Here is a 15,946-nt window from a genome sequence, read left to right on the forward strand (position 1 = left end):
CTTGGGTTCCATCTATTATGAGGGGTCAGAACACTAGCAAGCGGGAGTTCCGGCAGCTCTGGCTTGCCAAGGGCGCAGCGTTTCCAGCTGACCCCTTGGGGGCTTTTCTCTAATGCCCTTCTGAACTGCTCCACAAACTGAGGCTGAAGTGGATAAGCTATGTAGTGACACTTGCAGTACAGTGTCATATTCAACACGCCGTGGCCTGAATTTTTCTCCTGCAGCCTTTTTTGGCGTCACCCGAGTCGGCCGCGACAGTTCTGAAAACACAAATGACGCTAATTCTTTATCGAAGGCCGTATAATCCGACGAATGAATCCCCTTTGCCGTTGTTTGAAACTACCGTCTTTCTCACACGGGCGCTCGCTCAAGAGCTTCTTGCTTTCAAGAATCCCGACAGAAATGTTCTCTAATGAAACTTTCTGCCGGCCAGCCGGCGCCAGGTTACTAGCAGTTTTCTACTGAACGTCTGGTTTAATTAGGCAGCCCACTCTACGCTAGAGGAATATTATCGTGGATTTTCCGAGCGTTTCTGTGCCGCTCTCAGTATTCATTGCTGAAAAGCGGAGGTCTATTGCTCTTTAAGCGATAAATTGCACGGCGTCTACCCTTGTCACTCATCTTGATGAGCTATCTACTTTGGAAGTGTCGCTGGCAGGGAAATGAGGTAGCCATCATGCAAGGCCACCGAAGAACAGATGGCAAGAAACGGCCGTAAAAAAGACGGATGTTTACTCACGCCGTGCCGTGCCTTTGTTTCAAACAGCATTTCTTCTTCTTCTTCTTCTTCTTCCTCTTCTTGTTTTTATTTCTACCACGTGCGTGTACATATACAGTATACTCCAATAGCAGCCATGTTATTTTTATTAACATTTCCAAGCATTTGCTATTTACCGCCATTGGCGATAACCATTTTAAATGCGCTAATTCATACCCTCCGACTAAAATTACAATGTTTTCATAGATATCTTTAGGGTGAAATAATATTGCTTTCATTTCGTGCAAAATATAAACACGACAGCGTTGCAATTCATACCAGAAATACAAATAGTAAAAATGTACAGTCAGTGGTGTTTTATGTTTTTGCTTGTTTATTGGTTTCCACTTCTTTAAAAAAAAAAACAATCAAAGTAGTGCGTGTATTGTCTCGTAGCTCCCCAAATTTGAACAGAACATCTCATACAAACCATTTCTGACCTATTTGGCTTTTTGACAGCTGTAACGTCGGTTGCAGGCGAATAAATTTTTTAAGGAGGTTTGTTACTTAAAAATACTGCATTGATTTTGAACCACAGTCTTTAATCACACAGACCTTTGCTGATGACAATGACATTTACTTGAGGAGACGGAGTGTCTTTACTCCTATCTCTAAGCAAGGTTTTTTTTACGGGCTTCCTTTATTGGCTCCTTCCTCTGAAGCATTAGAATGCTTTCAGGCGTTTAATTTTTTTTCCCCTCTATTGACTTGTGTGCCGTGGTGGCATAACCTTCTGACCTCAGCTGATCCATGATGTCTCAACATGGAAGAACAGTCAAGGAACTCTCCTTATACTTAGCCTTTAGCTCTTTTCTTTTAAGTATCTCTAAGAGGATTAAAACGGAATAAAAAGGGACCATTTTGAGGGCATCAATGTCTATCAACAGTTCATTATCAAACTAGATTCATTTGTTACATATGATGGGCCTACTTTACCCGCCATTGACGATACTCGATGTCCGATCTAACCTTCGTTCATTCTCGCTCACTACTCCCAGTGGAATGGTCGTCTAACCCACCTGTGTCAAAGTGGCGGCCCGGGGGCCAAATCTGGCCCGCCGCATCATTTTGTGTGGCCCGGGAAAGTAAATCATGAGTGCCGACTTTCTGTTTTAGGATCAAATTAAAATGAAGAGTATAGATGTATATTAAATTTCCTGATGTTCCCCCTTTTAAATCAATAATTATTATTTTTTAATCTTTTTTTTCCTGTGTTTTTAGTTCAAAAATAATTTTGTAAAATCTAAAAATATATAAAAATAGCTAAAATAAACGTTGTTTTAGATCTATAAAAAAACTGAATATTCAGGTCTTTTAATCCAGTTCTTTTAATCCATCTATTTAAAAAAAATCTAAATATTATATCTAAAATGGTCCGGCCAACGTGAAATCAAGTTGACGTTAAAGCGGCCCGTGAACCAACCTGAGTCTGACACCCTTGGTCTCACCCGACGAATGGCAGCAAAATGAATTCAATTGAAGGAGCCGGTGCCTAGCGTGCTCTGTCAGAGGTTGCCAAGTCTTTGTCAAATGTAACCCATCACAGAGCACTCTTCCAAATGAAGGTGTTCTTAGACAAAATTGTAGATGTCGGAAGAACTGACAAGAGTTGTGCCATCGCTCAGTGGCTCTTCCTGACTTGCCGCTAGCAGTCGTGTCCGCTCATCAGGAGCTGTCCGCATGCGGTCTTACCTCCTCGGTAAACTCAAATCCAAGTAGTGAAGAAGTACAACTCTTGTTGAGTAATCGCGTTTTTGTTTTATTTTTTTGAAGACACGAGACAACCACCAGTGAACGCCGGTAGTACGCCAGCCTGTGTTAGAGGTTGTAAAAATAGATTCTAACCTGAAAAAAAACCTGTCAAATTCAGATGATGTTTTGTATCTGAGCTGCAGTATACAAAACATGTTGATGAATAAATGCATAAATTATCGGCAGGCTAACACTACACTATACCAAATGGCTGCATGTCTCGCGTTCTGAAAACATTCTAATCATGTCTGCGAGATGTGAAAGTACAAGTGTCAGGTTACTAACTCCATCATCTTTTGTGTGCGTGTGTGTGTGTGTTTATGTGTGTGTGTGTGTTCCGTGAATGTGTATGTCAACACTGCTGGCATGCTTGTTGTGCTTGTGTCTTGAATCTCTTAGAAAATACAAAAAAATGCACCCCTCTGGAGAACAAAAGTCTGTTTTTGGCTTCTCCGTCTTGCTGTGAGAAACTGTTCTGAGCACTTTTATTTAAAAAGCAAAAAAACAAAAAAAACGCCTCGACATGTCACAGCTAAAGATATACAAAACCACACTTCCTTGTAGTTTTTTTCCCAAATATGTGACAAACACAACATACCGTCCCAGCCAGTTATTAAACTGACAGCCAGGACCAGGCACTTAAGGTCTACTCCCAGTATTTTTCTCATTGGAACTTTTTTTTTGATGTTGCTTATTCGCCACATAAACTGTTGGCAAGGACGGCAAAGACGGCCATTAATATCGTCCGTGCGTTCGTTCCCAAAGCGATAGTGGCTGTTATCCCTCTATGAGCTGTGGCTCTCCTATTTTTTCCACCATCGATCATAGCCGTGTGCCACACGCGCTGGAAAGCAGCCGGTGGGGAGACGCGGCGTTTGCAATCAAACGGAGAGCAGCAGTGTGAAATCTCAGGAAGAGGCAGCTTCCCCACCGCCGCCTGCCTCCCAATGCCTTTGGGCAGGGGATCAGACGATGAGGAAGCCTGCCTCAGACACTCAACACCTCCCACTGGCACCCTGATGCAAGTAGCATGCAAAACCACCCATCACAAGTATCACTTGGTTTTTTTTTGGGGGGGGGGGGGGGGGCAGTTAAAGCCGTGCGACTATCACTTCCCCTGCAACTACGCTGCCGAGCGCATGTTATGCCAACGCGTAAAAGGTCTTGTGACGGTACATAGCGAGTTGTTGTGGGGGCGGATTCTAGTGAGGAAAATGATCAAGGTTGCGCATGACGCAAACTTAAATGGATGAAACTATTTTGGATGGTGAAAGTCGTTTCTGCAATTTTTTTGGAAGAATTTCAAGTCCTAGTTAAAACCATCTCACAAACTCCCTTGGAATTAGGCTGCCAATTTCACTTCCAAAATAAAGCTGGGATAATTGCGAGGAGGTTTTGCAAAGCAAAGCTCTCAACATAAAATATTTTTGGGGGATAATCATATCTATATATGTATATTATTTTTAGAGTTTTGACTGATTCATACCGTTCCAAAAATTGGCAGTTTTTGGATTTTAGCCCTACTGATATGCACAGTTGGCCAAAAGACATCTTTGTTTGTTCTTTAACAAAAAAGGCATATTTATTTCAATTGGCCCCAAAAAAATCATTTAAAACTTTTCAAATGGTCAAAACACTACTAGTCTACAGTTTTTCTCATTCAATTTCCTCCTGAAAACCTTCACAAAATCAAAGCGCACAAAAGGCAATATTATTAAGTTACTCTATTATCAATTTTCATTCATTTCCATAGTCGTTTTCTACTTGCACGTAAAAAAAAACACAAAAATGACTCTAAAATGCTCTATAAACAACCGCAAAATATGTGATCAGAAGTCAATGCCAACCAGTTCCAACTATGCACATCCAATTCATTTAAACTGGAAAGACAGGCTGTGAATATTTATCTCTTGTGCATGCTTCATCTTTAGTCTGTGATATTAGATTACCGGTATTTATTTCCATGCTATAAAGAAGCAAGACGTTAACACAAACACGTGCATTAGCGTGATTGCGTGTTGGCTATTTGTATTGGATGACAAGTACGGGCTTCAAACGAAAACGTTCATTCACGTCAGGGACAAAAAAAGTGACACGGCAGATGGCAGTGCCTGAATTTAAACCTCCTGTTTGTTTAATGATTAACGCTATATTTCCTAAATTAAATCACGTGGCGAGAAAAGATGAAACAAATAGAAATGACACCTGATGAAAATAGCTGCTCTTTGAACGTCTACCTTGTCTTTTTGGTAATTTGCGGTATGCGCTGTGACAGGGCGAGAAGAAAATATCCGTCTTTGGCAGCCGGCGTGGGCTTTCTGTATGGAGCTGTCACGGCTTATTTTATGGCTGTTGATGTTGTTGATGAGCACTCAGCGCGTCTGGGCATCAGGATGCATTACTTGATTTCTTTTACTTTCATTAAACATGTCCACTGCCTTTAAATCTGAAGTCAATTAGTGAAGATATGCAGTCGTGTTATGGTATGTAAGCAGTACTCAGGAAAATACTTTAAATCCTTCAGCCTTTATATAAGGATATAATTTCAACTTTTTATCGTTCCATGTCAGGAAATTAAAATAATAATAATCAAATGTTTTATTATGGGCCAAGGACTGGATTTATTCAACTTTATTAAATTTGAATTTTTATTTAATAGTTTTTTTCACTTATTTTTCGTTAAAACATATGGAAATGATAGTTAATAATGAAATCCTTCAAAATGAACAACTCCCTGGCTCCCTCTATTGGTTATTGTGGAACCTACAGGCAACAATAAGTTTGCAGTCAATTATGTATTGAACAAGCCTTGAGACACAAAAAATACGCCTAGAAAATACCGACCAAATGTATTTCCAACGCATCTAAGTAGCCATTTTAGTTCATTAAAGCATATTGAAATTATAGTTAATAATGAAACCCTTCAAAATGAACAACTCCCTGGCCCCCTCTATTGGTTAATGCGGAACCTACAGGCAACAATAAGTCTGCAATCAATTATGTATTGAACAAGCCTTGAGACACAAAAAATACGCCTAGAAAATACCGACCAAATGTATTTCCAACGCATCTAAGTAGCCGTTTTAGTTCGTTAAAGCATATGGAAATTATAGTTAATTATGAAACCCTTCAAAATGAACAACTCCCTGGCTCCCTCTATTGGTTATTGTGGAACCTACAGGCAACAATAAGTTTGCAGTCAATTATGTATTGAACAAGCCTTGAGACACAAAAAAATACGCCTAGAAAATACCGACCGAATGTATTTCCAACGCATCTAAGTAGCCATTTTAGTTCATATCCTCCTTAAGAAGAAAGAAAGGGAGATTTTGAGACCTCCCTCCGGGTGGTCTCAAAATGATATTATAATTTACTTATATAAGAATTATAACACATCATACATACACAGTATTTGGAAAAGACAAATACAAAGTGTCGTACATGGCCCCAAAAGTGATGTTTTTGGTCATCTATGTTTGATTTGAATTACCAATTCATTCCGGCATGAAAAAAAGGGACGTTGAGTAAAGATGCGTGATGATTTTTGGTCTTGCTGCTATGCAGAATTTGACACGAAGCGGCTCGGTGTGGAGTAAACCTCCTGCAAGCTGTGGAGAGGTTTTAATCAAGTGTGAAATCCTTTTGGAGTCTTTGCCTACACAAGTGTGCTCACTCTCAGACGCTCGACAATTTGCTCAACTCCCTTCCCTCCAACATATTTTGCAGATGGGAGGCTCCATTTCGCCAAAGTGATGCATACAGACAATATTCGTGGACGAGATGAGAAATAAAACCCGTCGTCTTGCACAAGCTAGAAACACATTGTTTTTGTTTTTTTGGGGGTTCTACTATTTTCTTTGTCAGTCAACATAATGCATTTTGTGCCGGTGCATACAAAAAAATCCTTTTATATACGTATATCGTTTGGAGCCGAATGATATAATTAAGTGACAATATTAAAAGCATTGCTTAGTTGCGAAGGAAATGCCTTAAGACGCCTTAAAATCGGTGGTTGGGATTAAGGGAACAATGAGATTCAGGGTAACAAAAGATGGAGCAACAGCCTGTGAACACTAATTAACATTAGGATTGGGTAATCGTGTTGGTTAAAGCTACAGTGTGGGATTGTTTGACTTTAAAATAACAGATTTCAGAACATAGTGCTGCGACTCGAGTCATCTTTTCAAGGGTTGTCTTTTTTCCTCCAAGGGGTTTTTGGCTTGTAGGGATGTCGTCATTTTCCCCCAAGTCTGCGTCTCTGAAGCTCTTTGAGTCCTTGTGATGAACCCTTCATAGGAAAAGTGACAATTAAAAAATAAATAAAGACCTGGTGTTCGCATATGTGGGCAATCTTAGTTCATTAACAGAATGATGTATTTTTATAAGGTCATTTTTAAAAATAATTAAATGAAAATTAAGGAAAACAATATTCTTGTTGCCAGGAATAACACTAAGGTTGTTGTTGTAGTTTTTACTATGTATATCATTGGCATGAGTAGAATGGCTAGGAATATACTCATGTTTCAGGGCTTTTATTCCTATTTTATAAATACTTTTTAAAGTAAAAATAGGCTTTTTTTGCTTTCTTTGTTTTTTTGCTTAAAATGGAAAAAAAAGATATTAGCAAATATGTACTGCATTATTCCACTCTTGATTTTAAACATTCATATTGAAATAATGAATAGGTAAAAATATCATATTAACTCATTTTTCCCTGTTTTTGTTCTAATTAATTTCAAAAAAATCACTTGAAACCTTATCTTTTTTGACCGGCAGTGCTCACAGTGATTATTCAACATACGTTTGCAACAAAGAGATTTAACAGCTAAATTAAAAAAAAAAATGTTATGCAACATTGTTTTTTATTTTTGCTCACTGCCAAGAGCTTAATACTCATAACCAGAGAACAATCTGAACCAAAATGCTCACAAATCCGTCCCTTCTATGGATTGTTGAGACTCAAATGTCTTTTAAACCTTTGTCAAATGTCTAATTTCCCCACGGACAGATTTACAAATCTCCGGAAATATGTATTTACAAGAAGTGATTAAAATGACATTTTGTAACTGTAATGCACAACCGGACGCGGCTTTCAAAATGATTTTTCCAACACTGCGAATGATCTAACACAAGCCCTTTGATGGATTGAAATCCTCATAGGTCATATTCATACCACAGAGTTCTGACATTTCCAGGAATAATTATCTCGCCGGCGGTCAAAAAAATACAATGCTGATATTGAATCTCTGTTAATATGGCATTTCCTGGATGACTTAGCCAAAGTGCCTCTGCTCAGCATCTCTTCTGGCAGCATCCTTTTTTTGTTATTGTTGTTTTTTTGTTTGTTTATTTCTTTGTTTGTTTTTACCTGGAAAGGACCGAGCTGATTGCCGCTTTGTTTCCATCAAAAAGATGAGACTCTGACGCTAATGTATTTATCGTAGCCTCCCGAATGTTCCACACTATTCGTGTCAGAGTAATAGTGTTTGTTGTCATTTCTTTATTTTGTACTCATCGATCGCTTGTCTTCGTCAGAGCGCGAAGGGATGACAAAGACAAATTCCACGCTCTTTTCGTTTAACCACGTGATGTTCTGACATCAATTGAAAATGGACGAAAAGCTATTGTTTTGCTTGTCTCGGTTCTATACTTGCTTACTTTGCTTGCACGTACTTTTTCAAAGTCATCTTTACGAACTCGTCGGCTTCCATCGACTGCCTTTCGCGTTGACACATGCCCCTCCCACTCCAAATGGATTGGACGTGTGCGATATGAGCCATTTTTTTCTTTTTCCTAATACCACGACACATATTCTTTCAATAGCAGACAAATTCCTGGCAGCCAATCAGTTAACTAGTAAAGGAAAGCGATCTATGTCATACCTGTCAACCTCTGCCGATAACTGCCCTTATAAATGATTATGATTCCCCTTACAAACCCCCCAAAAAACCTTACAAACACCGTACGAGTCGTACGGTGTTTGTAAGGTTTTTGGGGGGTTTGTAAGGGGAATCATAATCATTTATAAGGGCAGTTATCGGCAGAGGTTGACAGGTATGCTATGTGTTTGTATAAAAACGGGTTTCTGTTTCTCCATTGTTCTTTCCTTTTGGTAACCAAACAGGGACGGTCTTTGTGGTCATCGTTTTTCCTTTTTCTCTCTTTATTTTTGAATGTTTGTATTTACAATTCAATCTGCAGCGATCCGAAATCAATACACCGCCACGGACACGGTCAACGTTCCAGCCATGTCGTATTTTACTAACGGCTGATGAGCGCTATGTCTAAATGACACAGACACAGCACGCCATCTTCTGTATGTATCCCATCAGCCAATGCACTACACACAGTGGTGCTCATTGCAAAGCCATAGCAACAGCTACATAGCAACTGCTGCTCAGTGCTTAGCAACAGCTGCAAAGACCTCAAAAGAGGAAGGAGGGGTCCTTCTTTGTGTTCATCTGACGGCGTTTCTGATCGCTGATGGACGAATCGGTGGTCAAAATGTTTCACCAACGCCGCGCCACGTTTGGTAAGAAAATAACAATGCCTCCTTCTCCCTTGTGCCCGCAGACATTCGCTCGCTGCCCGATGTGGCGATGACCGGAAACTGTACCAACGAGTGCAGCGAATTGGGCCACTCGGATGCGTGCTGGATGCCCGGGCATCCCTCTCCAGTACGCAGAAGCAGGAACCCGCCCAAACTCTCCACCTTTGTGCCTTACCAGGAGAGAGGGAGTCTGGGACGTCTGGCAAATGGCGGCGCCATGCTGGCTGGCGAAGAGCAGCGCTCGCGCCTCCCGCCCTCTCGCAGTGCCTATTCTAGCGACGGTCACGATGCCGGGCAGGACTGCCCCTTGGAGGAGATGCCCCTGAGCGTGACCTCCGACTTCCCGCCCACCTCGCCGCCGTCTGCCCTCACTCCCAAAAGAGAAATCTATCTGTGAATCATGCGTAGAGAAAAAAACGAAGGAAAGAGCCACCCATAAAGCAGGCTGCCCACCCGTCAATGCAAATTAACGGTAGGATGTGATTTGTTCAAATACGGACGCAGGTCAGGGGTGTCAAACTCCATTTTCTGGTGGGCCGTGCGCTAGTTATGCTTTCCTTCCTCGGCCACCTCGGAGAAATAATTCACTTATTTGACGGCGCTGGAAGGGATGAAGGAAGCAAAGTTCATTCGCGGGTAAACTTGGGGGTTAATATTCACCAACTTTTGGGCTGCTCAATTTTTTTTCATCACTTATATTTGAGTGGACAACATGAAGCTACTATCGCGGGCCACACAAAATGATGCGGCAGGCCAGATGTGGCCCTTGGGCCACCAGTTTGACCCCCCTGAGCGAGCTCATTTGCCATCGGCGCCTTCTGTTCAATTTTCAGTTACGACAAGATCAATTGTTTTGCCCCCCCTGATTCTGATGGTAGACGGTCGATTGGTCGCCGGTCTTTTGATCGCCGATCTTTTGGTCGCCGGTCTTTTGGTCGCCGGTCTTTTGGTCGCCCGTTGTCGTGGTCCGGGCGACCAAAAAAACGCGACCAAAAGACCGGCGACCAAAAGGCGGCGACCAAAAGACGGCGACATAAAGACCGGCGACCAATCGACCGCACACGGATTCTGATTTATCGGCAGGAAAACTCCTGTCAAATAGCATTACGCCTATTAAATCATCGACGGCTTCAGACGTCCCATCCCTTTGAAGCAGGAGAGTTGGCTCGTTGTCGACCCTCCCACTTGAAGTGGATTGGACATCTCCTGGTGATGAACTCATTTTTCCCCCCGAAAAAATCCAAACGATCGTGAATCTATCCTCTCGAGCGGCACTGAAAGAGTTAACTAACAATCAAAAAGAAATGTTCTATCATTGTACAGCGCTGTAAATATCCATTTGGGCCCATGCGCTGGGCGTACGTGATTCTGCAAAATGTCCGACTTTTGGCGTAGTTAAGGCTGCCTTTGCTGCAGCCGCTGTTTAAAACTTGATTGAAAACATCTCCAAGAGAGAAGCTCAATATTGTGGAAAGCATTTATCCGCCCCATATAATCACATACACCTTCAACCCCTAATCATAGCAAAATGGCCTTTACCTGGGCTCCCCGCGGAGTTTCGCCGTGGGTGGAGAAAGCTTTGCGGCCATGTTTCAACAGACATTATGTTCCATTGCCTCTCTGCGCTGTGACCTACAGTTTATCATCAAAACGCTTGACTTGGCCACAGTCCCCTGGAGTTACCACGGCCAAATTACAATTGCTTCTTGTTTTTTGGGCCGGGAAGTTCTCGTGACTCACACCAAATATACCAAGCGTTTTGTTTTGCTTTTGGTTTGAAGCGCTTCTCCGTCCAGACAATCCAATTGCCAGGGCTTTCCCTTCACAAGTGATGAGGATGCCTCATGAATTAATGAATTCGGAAGCCTATTTATCAGGCGAGGCCGAGAAGAAAAAACAAACAAAAAAAACAACAACAACGCTTGAATGTTAAGTAGGGAATCAGAGTTCATGTTCTACTTATGCGGTCCTCTTCATTCGGAGCTCTTTCTTTGGTTTTTCAAAGTATCCGATTGCATCTTAAGATGTTTTCAGAGGTAAATTCAAAGTCCTTTGGGAACAAATCAATCCCCCCCAATAAAACCCTTCATGTAAATCGCAGTGACTACCATTGGTTGCGCTAGAACGTCATTCGTCCGTCCCAGTTCAAATGGATTAGACATCTTATGCCGTCATCGGCGCTGAAAAATGCCGATTTGCAGCAGTTTAAATTAATTAATAGTCATTGGCTTTTAAAATCCCCAAAAAGTTATTAACATATTTTTTGGAACAAATAATACGTTCTTTTTTCCTAATTCTTTAAAATCGTTCCTATTTAAACAATTATCAAAAATTTCATTTAAAAAAATAATACGTTCATTTTTCCTAATTCTTTAAAATCTTTCCTATTTAAACAATTATCAAAAATTTCATATTAGTGTTATTTGACAATATAAATAATAGAAATGTATATGTTTCATAGAACTCTCATTGAGGCCTAATGCACATTTTAGGCCGTTTCGACCCTATTTGTTCACCGAATGTCATAATTGTGGCCTACGTGAGGCAAAATCTGACATCCAAATTTGAGCACGCCGACTCCAAACTTTTTAAATGACCAAAAATAGTCCCATTGGTCCACTGGCTCCCCGCTGTCCAAACGGATTGGACGTCCACTGCCGCCGACGAGGCTGAAAGATGAGCACGGACAGTCAGTCAGTCCGCCATCGAGGCTCTCGGTCCCGCCTCGCCCTACAAAGGCTTAACATAACATGACCAGACTCGTACTCGAGCCTGCATAGTCAATCCGGCGATGAATAAATATATTTTCCCCTTTGGCTAGGAAAAAATGCAAGGATTTGTTTCCTCCTAATGGAGATTTTCCAAGTCAATCTGAAGGACACTTTGTATTAGTCAGTAATTGGATGCTAGTAACGACTACATTAGCCCATCTTGCAACATGCTGCAGCGCCGGGCGCTTTCTTTGATTCCAACATTGATTTGATTAGACTCGTAAGATACCTTTCACCTCGCCAGCAGATTTCCATGGTGAGATTGCGTCTAAAGATCCGCCAATAGACGCGTCCTAATTAGGGTGAATAATGAGTCCTGAGCTGTGGCCCGAGAGCCCGACAAGCCCCTCCGTCCATACCCACCCGCCGCTCCACAATCAGTTAAAAAAGGATGGGCCGGCACTCACCTCGTCGCCCCGCCGTTGAAAACTACATTTGGAGTAATTGAAGTATGGATACGTATGGAAATGAGCGGACGTGGCCGCGATTAAATAACGTGGCTGACGATCCCGCCTCGAGGGGGGAGAGCGCCCAGCGAGCGCGTTATGCCAATTTCAAAGCCATTTGGGGACTGAAATCAAATTCAAACAACAGCCATGATGCAGTGCGAGCGATTAAAAAGCCCCCGTCCGGGATAGCCGCCTGACGGCCCTGAGGCGGCGGGTGCGATCGCTGACCTGGAATTAAACGCAAAGATGCTACGGAGTGATAAAGCCAATGCCGCATCGCCTCAGTCGCCATTTTTCTTAATCTGCTCGCGTTTTGACTTGGCATCAATATTTTGTTCTCGGGAGATAAATGTGAGCCCGAGACCGGCTTAAGTACACGCTGATCACTGGCGTACGATCGCCAAATTGGCGTCTTAACGATCTGCGTCCTTAAGTCATTGACGACGAAAGACGTCCGATTCTTTTCATTCTGCAGGGGTGTCAAACTGGCCAGATCCGGTGCGTGGAATCATTTCCGTGCGGCCCTTAAAAATTCAATTGCGATGTTTTTTTGCTCAACTGACATTGTATTAATAATTTGCAAAAATCTGAAAATATTTTATTTTTATTTTTTATGAACAGTGATAGACGTCTAATCCGTTCGAACTGGGAGGTTTGGCAGTGAAAGAGCATTCTTTCCTTAACTGCAAATGACTTGGCCGTCTTTCGCCGTCAAACGATAATTTAAAATAATTAACGGCAAATCGCCATTAATTGCATTCTGCATAGGTATGAAATGGCAAATAGTATTCCTCACTTTTATTTTAAATTCATATCATATATACTTTTAACCATACATTTAATATATCATATGCGCACCTATATCCATCATATCAATGAAACTTGTACCTGCATATTTTAAACCAGAATAGACTGAGTACCTGTTGATTAGTGACTGGCCCAACATGAATAAAAAATGTATATTTGTTTGACCTATTCCTGAATCTATCTCGCTATCAAAATAGACGAGGATTCACTTGCTGGTCGATAAATCAATGAATGGTGGCAGCCCTCGTTAAATATTGATATGGCTTGGCCAACAGAAAGAACTCCAAGGTGGGCCGCACCGAGATGACTTTGACACCCCTGTACTAAACCTCGTCTTTCCCTTTTAAACTGGGAAGACTGGCTGCAAACATTCGTGTTTCTGTGCCCTTGACAATGCCGGACGTCCCGTCTATTTTGACTGGGCCCCGGTTAAAACAGAACGGACGTGGGCGCCGTCAACGGCAGCCAAGGGGTTAAGAAAAGGCTAGTTTTGTCTTTCCAGGACGCCGACCCGAAAGCCGACACGTCACCAAGCACTGAAATACACTCAAAATATGTTGAATAATGTTTCATTTGTATTTTGCATCGAATTAATGTTGAACTCACTTGAGTATATTTTGCCTCTGTAATCTGTATTGTAAAAGTGATCATTTCTGTGGACCGATGGACAAATTTCTGTGCTTAAATTGGCAAACAGTTTTGTTTTTGTGTCAGTCAAAGACTCTTAGCTACGCGGTTGTGTGAAGAAGAAGAAGAAGAAGACGAAGAAAAAAAATGACAAAAATCTCTTGGTTGGTGTTAGTGTACATAGATGTCCACGACCCTTCGCCTGCTGTCGACGCTGGCTGGGATTTTCGCATGAATTCCAAAGATAATTGGTAGGAGCTGTTTACTCTTTTCTTTGACTTACTTCACTTTCTCAAATGTCAGTGCTAGTTTGTATTCCAAAAGGAAACGGGAACGTATTGCTGCCCCACCAAAAATCACACAAAAGATGAGTATATCACGTTTTGAAATGGTAGGTGGACCTTTTTTTTTACATGACAGTAAAATTTCATCTGCCTAAATCAATATTTCACGTGCATTAATTAGCAAATGAATGAATCATATCTATTTTGATAGATTTTAAAAAAGGGAAAGAGGTAATATTCAATTTGGTATTTATTTAGTCATGTTTGTCTATAGATGTTTTTAATACACAAAAGGGGAAAATATCTTTTTTTATAGTTGGATTTCATTTTAAAAAGTAAATATTCACTTGATTTATTACATTTTTTAATCCCGATTTGTTGACTACCATGTAAAAACACCATCACTACTACATTTTGATGATAAATTCAATTTTTATCTAAATGTGACATCACTATCAAGTCAAAAAGTGATGGTAATATTCAATTTGGTATTTATTTAGTCATTTATTTTTAGTATGGTTTGTCTATATAAGTTTTAATACACAAAAAAGGGGAAAATATCTTTTTTTAATAGTTGGATTTCATTTTAAAAAGTAAATATTCACTTGATTTATTACATTTTTTAATCCCGATTTGTTGACTACCATGTAAAAACACCATCACTACTACATTTTGATGATAAATTCAATTTTTATCTAAATGTGACATCACTATCAAGTCAAAAAGTGATGGTAATAATCAATTTGGTATTTATTTAGTCATTTATTTTTAGTATAGTTTGTCGATATATGTTTTAATACACAAAAAAGGGGAAATATCTTTTTTTATAGTTGGATTTCATTTTAAAAAGTAAATATTCGCTTGATTTATTCCATTTTTTAATCCCAATTTGTTGACTATCATGTAAAAACCACTACATTTTGATGATAAATCCAATTTTTATCTAAATGTGACATCCCTATCAAGTCAAAAAGTGATAGTTCACCGTTTTGATTTTTTCTGGTGTGGCATTAATCCGCTTCCGTATCAAGGCCCTATTTTCTTCCGACTGAAATTTAACGGTACACATTTTTTCATCCTTTTCACCGTCCATGAAACACAAAGACAATTGCCTTGAGAATATGTCTTTGCCAGAGAGAAAATCTAGTTGTTATTCTAATTATTGGTATATTTATATAGGACAAAACTGCTTGTGATGCCATGTTTTTGTACAGTTTTATGTACATACAAGTGACGCTTTCTAAAAGTTCGGAGAAAAGCCGATGGCACGTAAAAAATGTAAACTGTTTTCTTGAGCTGTGCACATCTTTGCCTTGGTTGGATTGACCTTTGCGAGTCAGTGTGAATGTGGCTGTTCCATGCCTGCACTGTAGTCATTCACTGGCTCCGCCCCCCCATCCCCACTCCGCCCCCTTGAAGACTTAATCGAGTTATGTTTATCGTGAACCGTGGGTTGTCTTCTCTTACCGGTTTGTTCAATTCCTGTGTTCAACTTGGTTCTGTTTTAGCATGTTGGGAAAAAAAATAATTTACTTGTAATACTGTCCTCATGAACTTTGTAATAAAATGACTTCAGGGAAAACAAAAATGGCCTCCTTTATCAATAGCCGCAACAGGGGTGTGTCAAATATCAAAAGATTGGGAAAAGTACATTTTTATTTTATGTGTATAATTTGTTCCTTTGGAAAAAAAAGCATAATGTGTCTGTTAACCCATTTTTACCTTTTTTTAATAGGAATAAAGGAGGAGGAAATCGGCAAACATTCCTCATTTTTGTATGGGGATTTATTAAGGACAAAGAGTAAATATTCTCTGTATTTCTATGTTGATTTTCATTTATTTTGGTCATTTAAAAAAGAAGAGAGAGGAAGAAAACCTCGGATTTTCGGACTACAGTCATTTTATGGCCTGCCGGTTTGACACTAAATGAGATTAAATCACAATCTTCC

The 15,946-nt window shown here is 40.4% G+C and overlaps 1 protein-coding gene across 3 annotated transcripts in view; it reads left to right on the forward strand.

Moving 5' to 3' along the window:
- The window catches only part of pcdh1a (protocadherin 1a), a 99,011-nt gene extending 89,053 nt beyond the window's left edge, over nucleotides 1-9,958 (forward strand). For all 3 annotated transcript variants that reach the window (XM_077593090.1, XM_077593089.1, XM_077593088.1), the window contains one exon: nucleotides 9,083-9,958. In XM_077593090.1, the coding sequence (XP_077449216.1) occupies nucleotides 9,083-9,456 (374 nt within the window). In that variant the 3' untranslated portion in view covers nucleotides 9,457-9,958. The remainder of the gene's footprint in view (nucleotides 1-9,082) is intronic.
- The last annotated feature ends 5,988 nt before the right edge of the window (nucleotides 9,959-15,946 follow it).

The sequence above is a fragment of the Stigmatopora argus genome, chromosome 22, assembly GCF_051989625.1.
Source record: "Stigmatopora argus isolate UIUO_Sarg chromosome 22, RoL_Sarg_1.0, whole genome shotgun sequence".
NCBI classification, from domain to species: Eukaryota; Metazoa; Chordata; class Actinopteri; order Syngnathiformes; family Syngnathidae; genus Stigmatopora; species Stigmatopora argus.